The sequence below is a fragment of the Cloeon dipterum genome, chromosome 1 (genome assembly GCF_949628265.1).
Source record: "Cloeon dipterum chromosome 1, ieCloDipt1.1, whole genome shotgun sequence".
NCBI lineage: Eukaryota > Metazoa > Arthropoda > Insecta > Ephemeroptera > Baetidae > Cloeon > Cloeon dipterum.
The window spans coordinates 38288676-38311270 of record NC_088786.1 but is presented as its reverse complement, the minus strand read 5'-3'; the positions used below and the strand labels follow the sequence as shown (position 1 = coordinate 38311270).

Genomic DNA, 22595 nt, shown 5'->3' with positions numbered 1-22595 from the left:
CCTGTTCCCGCTCCCGAGGGTTCAGAAAATCCTCTTTTGGCCATCCATCAAAATAATTTTTATCTTTAATTAAATTGCATACGTTTCGGGAAAAATCTTAAAAACTGAAAAATTAGTTTTCTGCAATGCAGTGGATTTTTTTCCGGGAAAATGCAGGTTTTTGCGTTGCAAACCGTGCTCAGGAACATTAATTATGTGATTTCAGTGGTGATTTTACGGTTTTAGTAATTTTTATAGATTATAAATTATTTTTAAAATACATTTTTCGGTCAAATTGAGCTGAAATTTGGTTTTCAACCGATTTGTTTGTATTTCAAATATTTTTTTCAATTTTTCCATTAATTTTCTAGGCTCTGCGGTAAGTATTATTTTTTCTAGAGTATTTTTCGTGTCGTAACTAACGTTATCCGGCCTCAAAATTCAAATAATTATAATTTCTAAATGTTTTTATCGGCTCTTAAAATTCACAGATACAAAAACAGGAATTTATCATAAATTTTGAAAGAGAAAATCCAAAACAAACACCAGTGGTGTACAGTTACAGTTGTGATATTGTTTCTTCTTGTCAAATTCCTTTAAATCTTGATTTTGAATTAAGCAACCGACAGCGTCTCTCCCTTTCTAATATTTTCATGTCAATTTCATTTTATTTCACCATAGTAATGAATCTTTTCTCTCGCAGAGACAGCGGCGAGTCGTCAGCGGAGGCGGCAAGCGGCGAGAACGCGGAGGCGGCGACGCCGTCGACGCCGCAGGAGCCGGAGAGTCCGTCGAGCAGCAACCCTGCGGCGCCGGCCACGCCGTCGACGCCGGACGAGAAACTGGTGGCGACGGCGGCGTCGACGGCGTCGTCGGGCGGGGTGGTGCGGCGGAGCAGCAGCGCCGCCAGCAGCGCCGCCAACCGCGACAGCATGCCGCGCATGGTGCAGGAGTCGTCGCTCATCCAGCCCAGCGAGGTGCGCGTCTCGCAGAACCAGGTGCACGTCGCCGAGCCCGTCTACACGCCCATTGGTGAGATATTATTTCATTTCTTTAAAAAAGTGGTGCGAAATTAATCCAAATTGGCGTTTTCTCAGGAGGTCAGGGGCATTTCTGGGAGTTTACTAAGTTGAGAATTTCTCGAGTTCTTATGAAGCTAGAACATCAAACTTTGTGCCTTAAGATGCCTCTATAGACAACCAACCAACAACCTTTATTTTTGCTAAAATTCTCTGGGAGTAATTTTATATTTTTTTATTAAATTTTTGTTTTGTTTAAGAAACGTCTGATTTAATTTTTTCATCAGTATGGAATAAAATGTTCTCCTAAGCGTAGGAAATTTTCTGTAGGTAATTTTTTAGTAAATTTAAATCATTTTTGGTTGAAAATGTGCCTCTCGAAGCTGACAAAATCGTGATTATCTCGAGTTCTGATAAAGCTAGAACTGCAAAATTTGTGCCAAAAGATGCCTAATTGAATTACCAACAACTTTTATAATTGGAAAAAAATTTGAGCAATTTCCTAAATTTGAGTAATTTTACATTTTGTTATTAATTTGTGTTTATCTAAAAAACGTCCAACTTAATTTTTTCTTCAGTATGGAATAAAATGTTCCCCTAAGTGTAGATAAAGTGCCTGGAAATTTTAAGGGTGGTAAAACTTTCAGGCTTTGAATTACAAAAGGTCAAAGGGTATTTTTAATTCAGGTCGAAATTGTAAAATATTCAAATTTCACAATCTGCACATTTTAGTAGCGTAAATCGCTCTGGGACACCTCTGAGGTCGGATAAGACCATCTGAATAGGTAGAAAAGTCAAACCCTGGCGTCAGGGTAGCCCTGGAGCGAACAAAATCATTAAATTAACATTTTTGGCCACTTTAACGACACCTGACGGGCTCTGTAATGGTTCGATTTGGAAAATTCGCACACCAATGGAACGGCAAAGTCGAGAGCTTTCAGAAAATGTGCAATTTGACCCTTTGGAAGTCATCAGGGCGCTCAGGAACGAGATTTTCGACATATCAGGGTGCTTTTCAGAACAAAAAATGGAAAATTTCCAAACTCTAGAGGAAATCCCTAAATTTTAATATTAAATTCAATTAATACCACGCTTCAGATACATCTGTAGATCTCTTAAAATAATCTGAAAATGTAATGCAAACAAAAATATCGAGTAAAGAGCGCGAGTTATCATTTTCAAAATTGAAATTTTCAGAGCTGCTGCGGCGGGAGGACGACGCGATCCAGGCGGCGATCAGGCGGAAGCAGAAAATCGTGGCCGAGCTGCTGCACATCCCGCTGGAGCAGTTCGACACGATCGCCGAGCTGGCCGCCGAGCCGGGCACCGCCGACAAGGAGCAGGCCGAGCTGGCCTTGGCCTGCTTCCACCAGGGTCAGTCACCTTCCTCCTCTTCCCCCCCTTTCAACGACTGATTTATTTATTTTATTTTAATTGCAGTTACCCGACTGACGAATATGCTGAACGAGAGCCTGCGGGTCAGCGAGGAAGACTCGATCGCCGCCACTGCCAGCGGCTTGGTCGGCCGGCAGTCGCCGTCCCTCAGCTTCAACCACGTGCAGGAAATCACCACCGCCCTCACCTCGCACGTTACCCAACTCATGGTTAGCGAATTTCTGAAAATTCCATGAAAATGTTAAATAATTGGAAGAATTTGTTCATTTTAATCAAATTGATCGTTTTGAGTTGGTGCAATTTTAAATTTAAAGTGTGTTTTGAACTCCTCTCGTCTAGCCCGATCCAATGAGACCAAATCGAGGTCATCTGGAAAGGTCAAAGGTCATTAAAAGTCATTTTTCAAAATTTCCGGGTGTTTTTTCGGATTTAAAAATTTTTAAAATTCGAAAAACTCCTCAAACTTGGTCTTGTGAATAAATTTGGAACTAGAGTTCGCTTTTCTCCAAATTAAATTTTTTTTAAAAAAATTTTGAAATTTTAAATGATGATTTTCGCACCAAATCTCGGGTTCTAAGCGTGAGAAATGCAAAAACTGCATACCATTCGATTTGGCTGTACCTCTCCTGGCGAGCCGGATGGTTTTAGGGGCGCTCACCACCAACCCCTTTTCATCCCCTTAGTCGAAATGTGAAGATTTTTAACCGTCGTACATTTTTCTAATTTTTACCATTTAAATATCAGAATATAAATTTTTGTCCTGTTGTTGTTGCAGAAAATGACAAAAGATCGAGAGGAGGAGCGCGAGCTGATCAGGCGGGAAAACATGAGGCTGAGAGAACAAGTCCACGCGATGCTGGAGCAGCGGAGAAGCGGCGCCAGCAGACCCAAGAGACGGGCCACCTCCACCGGCTTTTCGCGCCAAGGTAAGCCGACGAATTAACCGTCGAGAATTTTTGATAAATTTAAATTAAATGCTTCCAGCATTTTAAAAATACTACGACCAATGAGAGATATTGTAGTTTGATAACAAAAAATATCTGAAGCAGGAAATGATGATTGTTCATTGCGTGTGGCGCTCAGAATGTTATTTCCTCATATGGCAGTGGAAAAATACAGCCCGGATAGCTCAGTCGGTAGAGCATTAGGCTTTTAACCTAAGGGTCCAGGGTTCGAGTCCCTGTTCGGGCGTTTTTTGCTTTAGAATTTTCCAGTTTTATTTTTTAAATATTGTAAATATTTTAATTTTTAATTGTCAAATTTTTTATTTATCAAAAAACAGCCTAACTCTTTGGAAAACTGTATCTGTGTCGAAATTACGCAACACAAGTCGACACCATGACCGTGGGAAATAAATCAACGGAGAAATTCGCGATCAAAGAGTGCCTTTTTTATTTTTTGGAAGAAAGCCACAGCTGGAGCAGCCGACAGTAGCGACATCTGCGCGTATCTAACGAGATTAAAGAAGCAGCAGTCACGTGATTCAATCCAGCAATCTCATTGGTCAAGAGCAGGCGCGCATCACTCTTGGCTTCCCCTTCCACTCCCTCCAAGCAGAGGCAAGAACTGTACTGCGAAAGTGCGAATGTCACACTCCTCAGTCAGAGTGGGGGTATCACAAGAGGGGCGAGAAGCGAGTAATTCGCGAGCCTGATCTTAGTCACGTGACTGCTGGAACTTAGTAGTGTGCTTGACTGCTCTAGCTGGTTATGCGCAGATGTCACTACTGTCGCTTGCTCCAGCTGATCAACAAAAAGGGAACTCTTCTGACGCGAATTTCTCGGTTGGCAAGTTTTGAAATGTTTTTTGGGTTTATTTTTATCCATTTAAGTCAGAATAAGACTTCGACGTGTCAGTCATTTTTTTTATCAACCGATGCATAGAATAAAAAGTGCCCCTCCCCCTTTTTTCTACTGAATTTAAATTAGAAATTCAAACAATTTCCTTTTCAGTCGGTTTGAACGCGGAGGAGAGCGGCGGAGGCGGCGACCATTCGGAGCACGAGGACGAGGAGCTGGAGGAAGGAGCCGAGGCGAGTCCGTTGGCTCCTGAGGAGTGCTCGAACGGCGCCGAAAAGGAGGATCTAGTCGTGGAGGGTGCGAACGTCTAGTGCGTCGGTCTCATTCCAAAATGAACTCGTTCGCAGCGCCGAGAATCAGATAGAAGAAAGAAAGAAAAGAAGAAGAATTGGTTGGAAATGATGGTCGTGATGCATTTATTTACTGTGCTTTTATCGATGCCTTACGGATACAAAAAAGAAAGAAAGAAAGTAAGAAAAATGATGGAAAAAATAATCAAATGATACACATAGTGACTAGTGACGCAAGACTGGCTCATAGTGCTACTGCTGCTACTCTTTTTCTCTCTCTTACACACGCATACACACACAAACAACACACAATGTCTCTCTCTCTCTCTTTGAACCTTTCTCCGTGGCCTAAGAGACGAGGTGTTGTCACGACGAGCTCCCTAATGAATTTATTAAATATTTACACGGGAAAATTATTAATAAATTGGAAGCTTTTGGCGTTGAAATCGAGGTGTCGGTCGGAAAAAGAGTTTTATTTTTGATTTGTTTTAATCTATATATATATTTGTATTTTAAACTGAATTTGCTACAAATTTTCAACCTAAATCTATGTCAAATTTTACTTAATTCTGTGTAATATTTTAAATTTTCATTCAAATGTGATCTAAAGAATTTGTAAAAGTCGAACAAAATTGTTTCCTGAGGCTTTAACGTGTCCTTGCGCCTTTTTACACGAGATCATTTCGAACTAAGCCCAAAAATAGACGTTTTTTGGTCAAAAATGAGGTAAATAAAAAATGGCGGGAAATTCGCATGACCGTTTAACTGATCTGACGGTAAAAATTACGTGTAAAAAACGTTTTACTAAAAAGTTCTTACCGAAAAGCCAGTAAATTGACCAAAAAGAAAATGGCGGGAAAATATTTTGGCCGTTAGTAAACCGGAAATTCGCAGGGGTTTATCATTTCTGCCTTTAGATAGACCGATCTGACGGAAAATACGAGTACTCCATTTTTTAATTGGTCCTTTAAAATCTGAGAGAATGAAAATTCTTTTAAAAAAACGCCCTTTAACGCGTTTACTCGCGTCAGGAGAGAAAGCGGTTACCTTTTTTACCTCAAATCAGGCCTGAAATGACGTTTTCGGCCAAATTCGAAAATGGCGGGAAATTCAAATTTGGCACATTAAAGCCTCTGAAGAATTTTAGACCATTCTTGTCTTTCAACCGTGATTCCGCCATTCGAAATGGCTTTTCTGCAAAAAAAAACGACACTAACTTGTTCATCCCGAAACTGTCCCATTTATTAAAATTTTCCCGAAACTGTTGACCCGTTAGGCCAGGGAATTTGGAAAAATAAACTGTTGAAAACCCAGGTTTGTCGCGCCGACGGCGCTTTTCCGGTCGAATTTTAGAAAATTTTGGGAAGAAGTGTTCCTACATGAAAGAAGTGCAGATTTTTGTGTGCCGCTGCTTGTACACTATTTTGAAATGAACGATTTTTACCGGCTGCGGCGCGCTTGGTTGATTGATTGATTGAAATTGTGTGTCTTCTCGTCAGGAAACTCACACACAATTCACTCAAGATGTGCCTTTCCTTCTTGAGATACAAAGTGTCTTTTTTGTAATAGGAGCAACAAACAATAAGAATTTATTACCCACCACCTACGTGTATTGATGAAAAAAAAACAGTAAAATAAAATATAAAGTGCCCACATTTCAACACACACGCGCGTTCACATACATTGCGTGTCATCCCGCGGCTGGGAAACTATAACTTTGTCACACACACAACACACACACACACACACACTTACACTCTTTGCGCGCGCATTGATGGAGGAGGAAAGGAAACAAGAAAGAAAGAAAGAAAGAAGTGTAATCGTGTATCTTCCAATCAAGCGAACGTTTTTGTGCTTGATCCGAGCTGTCGCTCCGAACGTTACAAGCAGACATTCTCAAATATTTCTGATTGTATGTAAATAAACCATGCATAAATATATAAATATATATTGACATACCAGAATTTTCCTGAATGAGTTTTATTTTATCAAAAATTAATTTGTATTGCTGGAAACTATTTTAAAACTTTATAATTTTTTGTTCGTGAAGCGAACTAGGAGACCGATAAATTCCGGCCGAAGCTTTATTATTCATTTAATATTCAAGTAAAACCTCCACTTCAACCTAAAAAGGCAGTTGCATAAACCCTAAGTGTTCGAAGCCGCCAACAGATGGCACCACCGTAGACTTTCGATTTTAAGGCATTTCCGCTGCGATTTCAGTCTCAATTTGCATTCTTCAATTAATTTGCTAATTTTTGACGTGCTGAAAACCAAAATCGGTTCAGCCAATCGCCGTAGAATCGTGAGAAACTATTTTTTGAAATAAAAAAATCTTTTCCAACGTTTCTACGGCGATTGGCTGAACCGATTTTGGTTTTCAGCACGTCGAAAAAAAAGCAAATTAATTAAAAAAAAGCAAAATAGCTAGATTGAGTCTGAAATCGTAGCGGAAATGCCTTAAAACCGCTTAAAACAAAATTTTTAAGAAAGTCTGTGGTTGCGCCATCTGTTGGCGGCTTCAATAACTAAGGGTTTATGCAAGTTGCATCACCAAATGTTTTTGACTATCGATACATATCGTCTGAAAAATATCGATGCTAAAATATCGTCCTATCTAACCAATGTAAAGCTTCAGAAAATATCGATAAATATCGTCTGAAAAAGTATCGATGGTAAAAATTGATTTTTATTTGACCATGTCTAATGAATGCAACTGGTCAAATTAATAATAATATGTTACACATTTATCTTCCAATGAGATCAAATTCGCTTTAAAATGGTTTTCCCGCGGGTCCGATCCAAGATGGCGTTGAAATTAAATGTATTGGCAGCCATTACCAGATTTTACGATTTAAAGACCGTGTATTTTTGACGAAGTTTCTGATTCTCAACGGTCGAATTGGGTAAAGAGGATCATTTTCCCACCAAAAACCGCAGCGCGACGTGTGATTGAGCTTTAGCCCGGCAAAAAAAAAGGATTGATACAAGAGACAAAATAAAATGCTTGCAGAAAAGTTGTTTGTGTCATCATGCAGTTTATTTCATTTTCACAAATTGTGGATAAAAGTCTTACATTGAATTTCTAAAATTTCTAGATCCGATCCATGTCGGAGAGTGTCACACACACACCAGAGTAAATTCTATAAAAAAAGAACATTCGGAATTTTAGTTTCTTTGTGGGCTTCGCGCGGATTCAGCAGATTCTTCGGATTCTCCTTCATCTCGTCCGTGCAATTGCGGCTGAGGCTCATCTTTGCTTTTAGGCTGCCTCTTTTTCTTGTTCGTAGCTTCAAACTTTTCTTTCAACGCGTCATGCAGCTCCTTCTTGGTAGGCTGTTTCCCGCCTGCCTGTTCAGCCAGCTCAAATTTCGTAGCAGCCCTGTGTACGTTGCGGTATTTGTCCGGATTCATAGCGCAGTTGATTTGAAACCGACGACACTAAAAAATATAAATAAAATATGATTTTCATATCCATATTGTTAATTTAGAAAGCGATAGGTTGAAATTAAACAAAATAAATGCATAAAAATAACTTACAATTTTAAACAGGGGATTGATGAGTGTTCACAAATTGCTGGCGATGAGAGCAGGAGCAGAGCGTCGCGTGTGCCTTTGGACGCAGAGACAGAGAGTATTTTCTTGCTTGGCGAGTAACACAAACACACATCACCGAGAGGGAAAAATGCTCGAAATTCTCAGCATTCACTGCGCACATCTAATAAAAATTTCCATCTTTCTTTCTCTTGTGATGGCATGCGGCCCATCCTGTTTATGCATGAAATTTTTAACATAATAATCCTCCCCTTCACCAATGCTGACAATTTTAATGCTTTTTTTAAGAATTTGATGGTGCACCAAATAATAGCTTTTTAAGGTGCTAGCAAACAACGTGACCATCGGTTAAAAAATAAAATAAAAAGTTAAAGAGTTTTATTAAATTTGCAAAACATGCAAAACTTTTGTGTTTCAAATTGTTCTACTTAAATAAATTTTGTTCTTGCAGAATTAAATTTTGGGGAAAAATTCATCTTCTCTTCATCCTTTTCAGCGGGGCCACATGTGCGATAAAATTGGTTCCTTACTGCGCAGATCCAAGATGGCGTCTGAAAGTGGGAAAGAAAAAGCTCTCTTTGGATTGCCGTTCGAGTGTCAAGAGTTTGTTTTTATGATCCAAAAGACACAATTAAATAAGAGTAATGCAAATAATACTTCACAATATTGACCAAAGCTTGCTTCTTTTCCCGCATTTTCACGTGACAATTTTACGCGCTACACTCCACCGGACGCCATATCTGCGCGTCGCACGATCCTGGCCCCCACTGATCCTTTTTATAAACTTAACTGAATAAGATGCTGCGCACTTAAAAGTCAACATGGCTTCGAAATTTATAGTTGTGTCAATATACGCCCACTTTAGAGCTGCGCAGTACACTTTTGCGCAGCTTAAGCATGCGCAGTATGTTCGAATCGCTTCCTCATCTTAAAGGAAGGCTGAAACTCATTACTGCGCATGCGTGAACCAAATTAAAACCTTCTGCGCAGTCGAAATTCCAATCGAGGCCTGGTTTGCGATCTGTTTCTTTACCGCCATTCAGAATTCAATATGGCGTCGAAATATGGAAGCTTTGCAGGTGCTTAAGTGAACATTTTTATTGTTGTTTCAATATATACGCCCATTTTGAAGCTGCGCAGTAAACTTGTGCGCATCTTAAGCATGCGCAGTATGTTCAGATCGCTTGTTCATCTCACAGGAAGGCTGGAACTCATCTCTGCGCATGCGTGAACCAAATTAAAACCTTCTGCGCAGTCGTAATTCCCACCAAGGGCCAGGAGGTGGCAAACTTTTTTACTATCGCCGCGATGAGAAGTCAATATGGAGTCGAAATAATGGAGGCCAATCAGAAGCGTCGAAAAAGGGGCGTGCCGACCTAACAATTTCGTTGCCACATATTTTGTTAAATTTCCGTTAGCCTCTTGTGCCATCTAACGGAAATATTCATTGTCCTCAAGCTCTAGTTTCATTTAATTATCATTTTGCAAATTTATCTTTCTCAACGCACTCTACCAGCCGCCATGTCTTCGAGTCGCGTGAATCCGGCATCCGACCCCCGGTGATATATATTTTCAACTTAAGTATTTCTCATTATAATGGTTCTTGATGTATATAAACATATAGGCAAAGGGTTTAAAGTTTAAACAACAAAATAGAACAAATAAAATTTAAGCATTTATTTTCGAAGGAATTTCAAGCTGAAACATGAACCCTATCCCCTATCCATATTAAACACACAGCTGGCTGCAACGCACGTTTCCCGCCAAATACCTCTAGACTATTTTAATTTAGTTCATCCCCCACTCGAGAGAGCGTAAGCCGCGTGAGCCACCTGATCGTTGCACAACAGATGTTCTCTCTGAAGCACGCGTGGGACATTCAAATACCGAACTGTTTGTTTCATTTTCCAAACATTTTATTCGCAATGACGAACCAGGATCTGGCTACGAAGTGGACCAAGAGCACGCTGTTACGTGCGCCCTACTGCGGAGACCGCATTCGGCGAATCGCAATGAGTTTCGGCCTCTCACCATCGGTCGCGGCCAAAATTCATTACATCACAGACTTGCGTGAGTTAAAAAAATTGATCTCTTAACTTTAATATTTTCAAAAAGATGACCAGAATCGTGTCTCTGCTAAAATTTTAAAATATTAATTCAGCAGGAAAATTTCAATCTCTGATTTCTTGGGTTTGCTGTAGAGCCCTGCACGGGTGGATTTTTTATCACCCAACACACCCACGGAATTGTAAATTTGAACCTGCATTCGCGAGTTTTTAAACCGTAAACTTCATATTAATTATAATTTTTTGTAAATCGCCAGTTGCATAAGTTTTGAATTTTCGAAGACGCAAACAGATGGCGCCACCGTATACTTCAGTAATAAATTTAATTTATTTTCCGCCTGGCATTGCGTTACTATACATGAAGCTCATGCGGTTGAAACCTCTAATGAAGCAGCTCTTATGCCGCTGTCGAAATAAAAAACCATTTAAATATTTACAAATGAAACTGATAACATATTATTGTCTTAGATCAAGTCCATAACCAAGTGAATTTTTCATTAATTTATCAAAATATTTTCAGCTTCACCCTTGCTCGTGAAGGTTGTGAAATACATGATGACTACTGAGTGCACGAGTCTAATTCGGGTGGAAAGTGACATGCAAATCTTGATGTTCCCGGCTCTGAAGCTCTACATGGCCCTTGGTCCCAAGGTCATCGACTTGACCGCCTTTTTGTCTTTCTGTCCGATTCGACTGAAATATCAATATCTAAAATCGGTATGTATTAATATTGTCTTAGATGGAGTTTCTGAGCACACCAATCGATTCTTGAGAGTCGAATTAGGTAAAGTGGATATTTTTTCAGACCAAAGAATGCAGCGCGGTTAACGATTTTTTCCCCGCCAAAACAATATGAATGTGAGAACTGCGCATGCGTCTAGATCCAGCCCCTGTTCACTCACATGGCGCGTAAATGCGCAAGCCGAGATGTTCTGCAACCACTCAAGTGGAAAGTCGATTGCTTTTTCAGCCCTTCAGAGGACGTCTCGGATATTGTTGCCTGTTACGCCCACTTGCAGAGGGAGGCGAAAAGGGTCGTGTGTGTGGATTTTTTCGTAGACTAGATCTGACAAAGAAATCATTCGTACAGCTGCGGTCTCTCTGCAAGTGATCAAACAAGCTATGACGCATGTGCAGTTCTCGCAATTATTCATATTGTTTTGGCAGGGAAAAAGTTCACACGTTGCGCTGCACTTTTATGTGAGAAAAAATATCCTTTTGCCTTTTATTCGACCCTGAGGAATCAATTGCGTTGTACACAGGAACCTCGTCGCAAAGAACAAATTATAACCTTTCAATAACATTTGGAAATTCTACTCTTTGCAGGCAGTGATTAGGATTTCGCAGTTCTCTCCCGACATCGAAGAGCTTTTGCTGTCGAGTAAAACTCCTCGAAACTACAAAAAAATCGGTTGGATCGTGGATGCTGCGATGCTGAAGGCGCTTTACAGGCTGAAAAATCTGCGGGTCCTTCAGCTGGATGAAGGGTGCTGCTTCGAAATCGAAGACGTCTTCCAGCTGTGCGAAAATCTCCCAGGGTTGCAAATCCTAAGCATCAACTTCCCAGACAGCTTTCATGATTTCGACGAATATGATGATGATCCCGACAAATTTGAAGCAGATTTAAAAAGATGCATGTCGAATTTGAAAGAATTTATCTACACAGCAAGAATGAATTGCACTCTTAGATATGAGTGCATCAAGAATCTTCCGAATCTGCAAGTTTTGAAGGGGTATTCTGATCTCTTCCACCCAATGGAAGACTACGACCCGTCAACTCCAAATGAAGTAGTTCCTGGATACACGAATCGGCGACACTTAATGATTAATCTTGATATGGAAATCCTAGGAAATATACACTTAAAAAATCCTCACGTCAGGCACATAACGGTAAAAAATGAAATATTATACTTTTAATATATTGATTACCGCATTTTATACAAATTTGTAGCTATATATTTTGATTAATATTATTAAAGTCCGTCTTTGACGAAGATTATAAGCACACCAATCCATTTTTGAAGGTACAGTTGATATTTTTTCCTACGAACCAGTCCAGCGCAACGTGTAAACTTTTTTCCCGCCAAAAATATGATGAACGTATTTACGAGAACTGCGCATGCGTCAGAGCTGGCTGGTTGTTACAGAAGTTATTCGTATAAGCGGTCTTCCTGGGTGTTCAAACCAGCTCTGACGCATGCGCACTTCTCGCATTCATATTTTTTGGCGGAAAAAAATTTTGAACGTCGCACTGGACTCTGGTCGGAAAAAATATGAATTTAACCTAATTCGACTTCAGCAATGGATTAGTGTGCTCAGAGACTTTGTCAAAGATGGACTTATCAGTTTTTGTTATTTCAGATCTTATGGTTCTATGATGAAGAAGACCCAGATTGGGAGTGGCATGAATTGCATTGTGTTTTGCAGTTCTCCAATATTGAGAGCTGTACTTTCCTCAACTTCCCACCCGATGATTTGTTCCACTTTATTCGCATCTATGGAGCTAAATTAAGCTCACTGAACATCAGTCACGAGAACCGCGATATGGAACCATTCTTGAATTTAAATCGACTGTTCACTGCATGCCCATTGCTTGAGAGACTACGATTGTGTCTCGTCATCAGTGACCCAGAGCCCATCACCTTTTACGCCTGTCTCAAAGAAGCCGAATTGAATGTTTCGTTGTAAGTATTATTTACAATTACAAGGTTGGGAATGCGCATGTGTGAACTAAGTTAAAACCTTCTGCGCAGTCGTAATTCCCACCGAGGGCCAGGTTGCAAATTTTTATGATTCCCGCTTGTCAGAAGTCATTATGGCGAAAAAAACGAAGGTCAATCAGAAGACAGTCCAGCGGCCAATCAGAAACCTCGAAAAAGGGGCGTGCCGACCTAATAATTTCATTCCCACGTATTTTGTTACAATTTCCTTTAGCCTGTTGTGCCATCTAACGGTCTATTCGCCAATTATCAGGCTAATCAGGGTGTTACTAAAAAATAACAACAAAAATATTCATAATTCCCGCCGTAATCTACCAGACGTCATAGCTGCGCGTCGCATGAACGTGAATTTGGCCCTCGGTGACACAAAATGGACTAATTAGTTGATGTAAAAATGTTTTTAAACAAAATTTTGCATTTTAATATCTATAGCGCTCTTGAAATTTATTATTTTAAATGTGTTTTGGATTAACAGTTCATATAATTTCACCTTTTCCTATTCATTCACAGCCCGAACGGAAGCAGGAACGAGGTGGTGAATCTTCTGAGTGCCCCCGACTTAGAGAAAGTCATCTTGGTCAACCCTTGCCTTGAAGATCTGCGGAAGCTCACTTCCAAAATGGCAGATAAAGAAATCCTGCAGAAGCTTAAGACTCTGGTCATTGAACTGGAGGTCGATTCTTTTGCAAATTTGGTCAATGTGGATCAGTTTAACGGAATCGTTGATTTCATTAAACGCGCGGCAGCTTGCCTTAGTAATTTGACGTGCCTGAAATTCTACTTGAATAATCGAAGGAGTGAATACGCCAAACTTGCAAAAAGTTTGAGAAATGGAAGGACGAGAAATGGAGAACATCCAGACGTGACTGCCTTTTTCTTAGGCGCTAATCTTAATGACGAACCAACCGGCTGGTTTGTGGATGAAGAACTCATAAACATTCTTGAAAGTTATACTAAAAGTGGAATTTTGACTGGAGACAAAATTAAATACGTTCCTTAAAACGTATTGACTAATCTAACCCTTTTTGTACATATTTATGCAATAAAAATTCTTTTCAAAGCCTAATTTTTTGTGAAATTTTTGTGTTCAGCGGTACAGAACTTTTTAACATTATAATTCAACGGGACGAATGTCTAGCGTTTTAATGCAGTCTTATCGGTGCGGAGGCAAGTGGCCCTTGAGTGGGCTGGGTTTCCGCGTGGCCTGGTGCACCCATTCAATCCGTTTGCGGTGTTATTGGGACCAGGGTTTCAGCATTCGTGCCACAGCAGTGCGCGCCCTTCCCAGTCCAAGGACAAGGATAAAAAGACAAAAAAATTCCCACCTGACAGATCGCCAAAATGCAGTAAAAATTGTTGCAGTCGAGAGCAAATTTTGGGTTTTATGACTAATTTAAGGATGGTTAATTCAGTTTGGGGTGGTTTGAAACGCAATCTTGAAGAAGTCAATAAAGACATTCTTATTATTTTTTTCTGGCTTAAAACTATTAACTCTCGTGCTCATTTTTGTTGTATATAGAAGACACTGGTCATCATCTAAAATAGGAAAGAATATCATATTTTTTTATTCAAATATGTGAGCCTCTTTTATGGAATTTCTCTAAATTAGAAATATATAAGTAAATAATTTTGTTTTAGCAGTAACAATTTATTTTTGGTGAAATATAAGCAGCAAAATTGTTGTGACACTCTTTGGCCTCTGTATCTGACCTTAAGTGACCTTACAGGTGCCATGACCAAGCAACAATATCTACAGTCAAGAGCACCGTATATTGCGTATTTTGGTACATTTCCGTTAGCCTGTTGTGCCATCTAACGGAAATATTCATTGTCCTGAAGCTAGTTTCATGTTTATTATCATTTTAAAATTTTTCTTTCTCTCCGCTCTCTACCAGCCGCTATTTCTGCGCGTCGCGTGAATCCAGCCTCCAGTGATATATTTTCAACTGAAGTATTTCTCATTATAATGGTTTTTGTGATATAATCAAATAGGAAAAGTGTTCAAACAACAAAATAGAACAAATAAAATTTAAACATTTACTTTCGAAACGATTTCATGCTGAGAGATGAACCCTTATCTGTTTTAACACACAGCTGCGGCTGCAACGCACGTTTCCCGCCAAATACCTCTCGACTATTTTAACTTAGTTCATCCCCCCACTCGAGAGTGCGTAAGCCGCGTTAGCCACCCGCCCAGAAATATTTCACCCCAATTTATTCGAGATTATTCCGGAATATTCTTAGCACATTCGAAAAGATCAACCATTTAAATTATTCTAAGAGTATTCTAAGAATAACACAAAAATATTCTTTGAACATACTTAAAGAATGAACTTTTGGAATATCCTGGGAATATTCTTGGAATAATTCAAATTGGATAAAGTTTTAAATTTTTCTCAATTGTGCCAAGCATATTCCAAGAACATTCCCAAGAATAAATCTTGAAATTATTCCAAGAATATTCCAAAAGTGGAAGTGAACTTAGAAAATTTTCAAAAATTATTTTTTCCAAAGTCAAAATTTAAGAAAATTACGCGGAAATATATTATGGCCCTAAATATAATAAATGATAGTTATTTTCTTAACATTTTGCTAATTTCAAAGAATTATAGTTAATTCAAAATTATTTTAAATTCATGCGACAAAGTTTTTACAGTGAGAAATAAAATTATTTGGTTCCGATAGTCAATTATTCCATATTATGCAGTATTATTTTCAATTATTTTATTGAAGCGCTTAAGAGAGCGTGGGAAAGTGGAAAAAGAAAACTAATGGAATGCAAGGGTAGGAGGGAGAGTATAGTCAGCGTAAGCAGCGGCGGGCAAGCAAGCACCGGCAGCACAAGGAGGGGGGAGGGAGTAGGCGGGCAGGCAAGCACCAAGCAGACTTCTGTCCTGCTTCGCTATCAGGACCCTCTCCCTAATTCCAGAAGCTTCCATTAGGGTTGGGTACTAGCTCAAAAATCGATATCAAATATCTGATATTGATATGATATTTAAAATATCAAAAAATTGATATATCATGGGGCGGATCACGGCAACGCAACCTTGAGAAAAAATGGCAACGCTGGGCATAAGGTAAGCATTGTACAGCGTTTCAAGGTCGAGCTAAAAAACGGTGCCGTGATCCGCCCCCAACCAAAAAATATCAGAATTTGATATATCAACGTTGATATTTCCAGCTGATCAAAAAATGGCTGCCGGACGAACCGAAACCGGTTATGGCTATTTAAAAGGCTTAAAAACCGATTTTTAAAGCATTTTTCACCGATTTTTTCATAAATATCGGTTAAATGAGAAAACTTTTGAAAAATGGCGGTTTTCCGCAGTCATGTGATGAGTATTCAAATAATTTAAATATTGCGCGCCTTTAAAACTGATGTTTGATAAGGGGTGTGTCGGCTCCCACCATATGGCGCCAAAATTTGCATCTGGCTGCTTTCCCTTCCCCCCTCCCCGCCACATGGGTGTCTAATTAATTAATTAATTAATAGCTATCATTAGGTAATTAATAAAATATTATATTTTAACTGTGCCATTTTAAAATTAATTTTAAGTTTGATGTTTACATTATCAGCTGATAATTTGAGAGCGTCAATTTATCTTCAAATTAAAATATTGGAGTGTTTTTCTCCATATCATATGTGCTCTTCAACCTTCATCTGGTATTAAATAATTGAGTTTAATAGATACATATAAGAGAAATCACTATGAAAATACCTTAAACCGTAGCTGTTTTGTATTAAGTATTTCAATTTGTAATTTGGGGCTATGCCATCAGCAGAGCAATGTTCGCAATAATATTTGCGTTATTTGTACTCATTTTGATTGGATTAGTTACAATAAGTTCTTAATTGTTCACCATTCAAATCAAAATTAATTGTTTACAAACAATTTATTATCATTTTAATTCAACAAGTAAATGTGGTACTGCCAGCTGACAGAGGTCATCTGTGACCGATCAGCTGGCGTGGGTGGCCTTTATTGTTGTCAGGGTTTAACCTGACCTACCTGACGTTGCTGGCACATTTGTTTACAAACAATTTAATTTAATTTTCATTCAACACAAAAGCTACTATAAGCTGACCACAGCTGATGGATCATCTGTGATCGATCAGCTGAGACATTTTTCGCGCCTTTTGTGCATTGCGAAAACTTCAATATCGGTTACGCCCATGTTTGGGGACGGAAAGTACAGTTTGATCCTAAACTTTTATGCGAAAACCGGCATGAAAAATGCCATCTGTCGGTCAAAAATGTCAACTGATATCAACCTTGATATCCGACTTAGATATCAATATCAGCCTGATATGATATATCAAATATCAGGCTTGATATTGATATGATATTTGAAATATCATATCAACTTTGATATATCAACGTTGATATACCCAACCCTAGCTTCCATATTCTCCAGCAGAAGCCAGAAAATTCGCATTAGCATTACGTCAGCCGCGTCCCAACCGTCAACCGTCAACCGCGGCAGTGTTAGTTAAGTCATTTAGTCACTAAATTTGAGCAGTTTGGCCAGTTTATATTGTGTTCAGTGCAGAAGATATGGCCTCGACTTCAAGAACTTCCATACGCAGGTGTGTAAAATGTGTATTTATGTATGTATGTACGAATTTTGCGGAATTTTGTGTAAAAATTACATGTTTTAGCTGTCATCCGTTATTCTTTTTAATAAATTTTCGCAACCTTTGTGGGGTATCTAGATTTATGTATTTATAATATACATATTCACATACATACTTCTGACAAAAAAAACCTACCAAGAAGAGAAAACGCGGCATAAAAACTACATGTTATTAATTTTTAAAAATACATTTTCTCCCGTAAATTTAATAATCTGTCTTAAAGCGGGATTATGTAATTTATGGGTTTAGTATAGTAAAGTTACATACAGTTTCTGCCGGGTTATGTACACACACATCGCGCCAGTTCTTTTGAGACTCCCATACATATTATGTAATTTGCAGGGGTGGCGAAAATTATATGTAATTTAGCGGCGAAAAGTGTAATTTTTCCACACATACACAAATCCATAAGCTAACGCATGCATGCATTTATCACTATTAAATAAATAATGACTCTCTAAAAATGCGTTTGCATGCATATAGACATAAATATTTATGCAACCATCTAAAAACACTTATGGTAAAATTGCACTTTTCACCGCTAGTTTATACAGCTTTTGCCAGCCCTATAGTTTTTTTATGGCATTCTTATAAGAACTGGCGAGATGTGTAGCCCGGAAAACCCCGAATTTTTATCATAATTCAACGAAACGTTTGATGTAAAAATATTAAAATATGTATGTATGTATTTAAATTTGCCTACTTAAAAATTAAATCTCTAACCTAATTTCGTTTTTAAAATATCTTCCTCCCCTCCTCATTCTGATTTTTGTATTGTATTTTGCAGAAGCGGTCTTGACTTTCTGCTCCTCTACCTCTATCTTAAATTAAAGTGTGATGACCGGAGATGTGGCTGCACCTCTACCGAAGAGGCTTCGGTTAATCTTGCAGCAGAGCAGAATAATGGCATGCAGTGGTCCGAAGGATACGGTATGTATATTTATATTCTTTCTTAATCGCCATTTCATTTTTTGGCCTGGCCAGGGTTTTGTATAACAGAGATAATAGATATTATTTTAATTTTCTTTCATAAAATATCCGCTATAAAAATATCCAAAAAATATTAATGTAAATTTGAGCACTTGTTATCCATTCGAGGTGTTATTGGTACCCCAGTTTTAGCATTCGTGCCAACAACGTGTGCGCCCTTACCAGTCCTCGGTCAGTAGGAACAAAAATTTTACAAATTTTTTAGACTCCTTTAAAATGATTGTATACCTGTAATTTTAGTTTTTTCAAGAATGTAAATAACAGACAATATAAATTAAAATGCTCACGTGGCACTCCCCGTATTTAAAAAAAAGAACCATTTTTACATGTTTTACATTTACGATCAACTCTATATATCGTTACTTTTACATTTTCTAGTTCAGTCTAATAAAAATGACGATAAGAAGCTGCAGCCTGTTCCGGTAGGAGGAACGTAAAGAATTGGGAGACCGCAGCCGCATTAGAGTATCGGACACAAAGAAGACTTCAGCGTGATCAACAAGGCTGTCACCCTCATCATTGACTTTAAGCTACAAGAAGTGAAGTTTAGTGAGTGCGACGCTAGTGTATGTGTTCCAGTTAACAGTTATGATTTAAAATCCTGCATTGGATTTGGAGGTTTATCCTTTCATAGTGTGGACGCCCACTGATTAAGTTTTTTTGCGTATTTCAAAATTTTACCAATTGTTTTCTATGAAATTGTTATTAGAACAGCAATTTTAGTTTAATATTGTTGGGCCATTATATCCCTGTGTATGAAATAAGTTATGTCTATTTAAAATTCTTTGTGTAGTTTGAAATTGATTGTTAATTCACCAGTTGCATAATTAAGCGCGCCGCCTTTGTGCTCGAAGCCGCTATTAAATGGTGCCACCGTATACTTCGGTATTAAATTTTAATTTAAGGCACTTCCGCTGCGACTTCAGACTCAATCCTGCTGCAGTGCATTCCCCTATTACAATTCTTCACTAAAATGCTTTCTGTAGACTTGTTAAAATCCATCATCGGTTAATCCATTTGCTGTAGAAATGTTGGATACGATTTTTTATTTCAAACAATAGTTTTAACGATTCTACGGCGATTGGCTGACCTGATTTTGGTTTTCGACACGCCTAATGAAAGCATTTTGATTGAAGAATGCACATCAGCAGCAGGACATGGTCTGAAGTCTCAGCAGAAGTGCCCTAAAATAAAATTTATTACTGAAGTATACGGTGGCCGGTGTGCCACCAATTGTTGGCGGATTTGAGCACTAAAAAGGCTTATTAAATTGGTGTATTCTGAAATTTCTTCCAAGTTCTAACACTTTTGGAAGATTTTTTGTATAGTTATCAAATTTGTTATCTGAAAAGGTACCTGAAATATTCATTGCTCAATTTACGCAAATACAAATTATCGTCAAGGTAGAAATCTTCCAAAATACCATTTCTAAAGTTTGTTCGAAGGATTATTTTTAGGGTATTATTAAAGATCAATCTGTTCAAAATGTTCTAAGAATAGTCCAGAAATAATCTGTAAAAAATTGTAATTTGAATTTCCAGGCGGGGAGTTTTCTAATCTGTGTAGCCTAATGCAAATTAATTGTTGTGTATGCAGTTTATTTTCCTCTTTCTATGGCCGTATGTATACTTTTGTGTTGAAAATTAATAAATATCAATTGAGATTATGTAACAAGATAATTGTGTTATTAAATTAAAAATAATAACCAATTAATAATTTTCTAGAAATATTTAAAAGAATATTCCTATAATAAATAAAGAGGATAAAAAGGAATATTCTTCAGGAATAACTTTGTTTTAAATAGAAGTCACGCCTTTATTTCGCCCAGGAACATTCCTGGGAATATTCCGTTAGGAATAATTTGGGAATGTTTCTGGGATATTCTTTGGGGGTCATGATGAGCTTTTTGAAAATCCCACCAAGAATATTCCAGAAACATTCCCAAATTATTCCTAACGGAATATTCCCAGGAATGTTCCTGGGCGAAATAAAGGCGTGACTTCTATTTAAAACAAATTTATTCCTGAAGAATATTCCCAGAGGAAGTTGATATATTCCAGGAATATTCTCGGGCGAAAAATTTCTGGGCGGGCAGCACCTGATCGTTCCACAACAGATGTTCTCTTTGAAGCACGAGTGGGACATTCAAATACCGAACTGTTTGTTTCATTTTCCAAACATTTTATTCGCAATGGCGAACCAGGATCTGGCTACGAAGTGGACCAAGAGCACGCTGTTACGTGCGCCCTACTGCGAAGACCGCATTCGGCGAATCGCAATGAATTTCGGCCTCTCACCATCGGCCGCGGCCAAAATTCATTACATCACAGACTTGCGTGAGTTCAAAAATTTGATCTCTTAAGTTTAGAGTTTTAAAAAAGATGACCAGAAACGTGTCTCTGCTAAATTTTAAAATATTAATTCAGCAGGAAAATTTCAATCTTTCATTTCTTTGGGTTTGCTGTAGAGCCCTGCACGGGTGGATTTTTTTATCACCCGACACACCCACGGAATTGTAAATTTGAACCCGCATTCGTGAGTTTTTAAACCACAAACTTCATATTATAATTTTTTTGCAAATCACCAGTTGCATAAGTTTTGAATTTTCGAAGACACAAACAGATGGCGCCACCGTATACTTTAGTAATAAATTTAATTTATTTTCCGCCTGGCATTGCGTTACTATACATAAAGCTCATGCGGTTGAAACCTCTAATGAAGCAACTCTTATGCCGCTGTCGAAATAAAAAACCATTTAAATATTTACAAATGAAACTTAAAACATATTATTGTCTTAGATCAAGTTCATAACCAAGTGTATTTTTCATTAATTTATCAAAATATTTTCAGCTTCACCCTTGCTCGTGAAGGTTGTGAAATACATGATGACTACTGAGTGCACGAGTCTAATTCGGGTGGAAAGTGACATGCAAATCTTGATGTTCCCGGCTCTGAAGCTCTACATGGCCCTTGGTCCCAAGGTCATCGACTTGACCGCCTTTTTGTCTTTCTGTCCGATTCGACTGAAATATCAATACCTAAAATCGGTATGTATTAAAGATCGACCGTCTTCGACGAAATTTCTGAGCACACCAATCGATTCCTGAGGGTCGAATTAGGCAAAGTGGATATTTTTTCAGACCAAAGAATGCAGCGCGATTAACGGTTTTTCCCCCGCCAAATCAATATGAATGTGAAAACTGCGCATGCGTGAGAGCTGGCTGGCTCTGAAAAAGATATCATTCGTACAGGCGGTATCTCTGCAAGGGCTCTAACCAGCTGTGACGCATACGCAGTTCCCTCATTTATTGTTTTGGCGGGAAAAAAGTTCGCACATTGCGCTACACCTTTAGGTTAAAAAACATCAATTATACCTAATTCGACCCTCAGGAATCGATTGGCGTGCTCAGAAATTTCGTCAAAGAACAAATTAGAATCTTTCAATTAACAGATTTGGAAAAAAATACTCTTTGCAGGCAGTGATTAGAATTTCGCAGTTCACTCCCGACATTGAAGAGCTTTTGCTGTCGAGTAAAACTCCTCGAAACTACAAAAAAATCGGTTGGATCGTGGATGCTGCGATGCTGAAGGCGCTTTACAGGCTGAAAAATCTGCGGGTCCTTCAGCTGGATGAAGGGTGCTGCTTCGAAATCGAAGACGTCTTCCAGCTGTGCGAAAATCTCCCAGGGTTGCAAATCCTAAGCATCAACTTCCCAGACAGCTTTGATGATTACCACGAATTTGATGATGATCACGACAGATGTGGAGCAGTATTAAAAAGATGCATGTCGAATTTGAAAGAATTTATCTACACAGCAAGAATGAATTGCACTCTTAGATATGAGTGCATCAAGAATCTTCCGAATCTGCAAGTTTTGAAGGGGTATTCTGATCTCTTCCACCCAATGGAAGACTACGACCCGTCAACTCCAAATGAAGTAGTTCCTGGATACACGAATCGGCGACACTTAATGATTAATCTTGATATGGAAATCCTAGGAAATATACACTTAAAAAATCCTCACGTCAGGCACATAACGGTAAAAAATGAAATATTATACTTTTAATATATTGATTACCGCATTTTATACAAATTTGTAGCTATATATTTTGATTAATATTATTAAAGTCCGTCTTTGACGAAGA

At 38.5% G+C, this 22595-nt stretch overlaps 2 protein-coding genes, 1 long non-coding RNA gene and 1 other non-coding gene across 10 annotated transcripts in view; all 4 read left to right on the top strand.

Moving 5' to 3' along the window:
* The window catches only part of RhoGEF2 (Rho guanine nucleotide exchange factor 2), a 43780-nt gene extending 37334 nt beyond the window's left edge, over positions 1-6446 (top strand). For all 7 annotated transcript variants that reach the window (XM_065475507.1, XM_065475499.1, XM_065475496.1 and 4 more), the window contains 5 exons: positions 683-1011; positions 2196-2372; positions 2439-2602; positions 3169-3319; positions 4346-6446. In XM_065475507.1, coding sequence (XP_065331579.1) covers positions 683-1011; positions 2196-2372; positions 2439-2602; positions 3169-3319; positions 4346-4503 — 979 coding nt within the window. In that variant the 3' untranslated portion in view covers positions 4504-6446. The remainder of the gene's footprint in view (positions 1-682; positions 1012-2195; positions 2373-2438; positions 2603-3168; positions 3320-4345) is intronic.
* Positions 3512-3584, top strand: TRNAK-UUU (transfer RNA lysine (anticodon UUU)). The gene has a single exon. It is a non-coding gene; the product is annotated as a tRNA-Lys (tRNA).
* A 3516-nt stretch (positions 6447-9962) lies between the features above and the next one.
* Positions 9963-13823, top strand: LOC135942866 (uncharacterized). Its single transcript, XM_065489206.1, has 5 exons — positions 9963-10107; positions 10624-10820; positions 11430-11993; positions 12465-12787; positions 13334-13823. The coding sequence occupies exons 1-5, from the start codon at positions 9963-9965 to the stop codon at positions 13821-13823; spliced, it is 1719 nt and encodes a 572-aa protein (XP_065345278.1).
* Positions 13824-17227: 3404 nt separating this feature from the next.
* On the top strand, positions 17228-19416 carry LOC135948445 (uncharacterized). Its single transcript, XR_010575818.1, has 3 exons — positions 17228-17411; positions 18247-18389; positions 18828-19416. It is a non-coding gene; the product is annotated as an uncharacterized LOC135948445 (long non-coding RNA).
* Positions 19417-22595: the final 3179 nt, after the last annotated feature.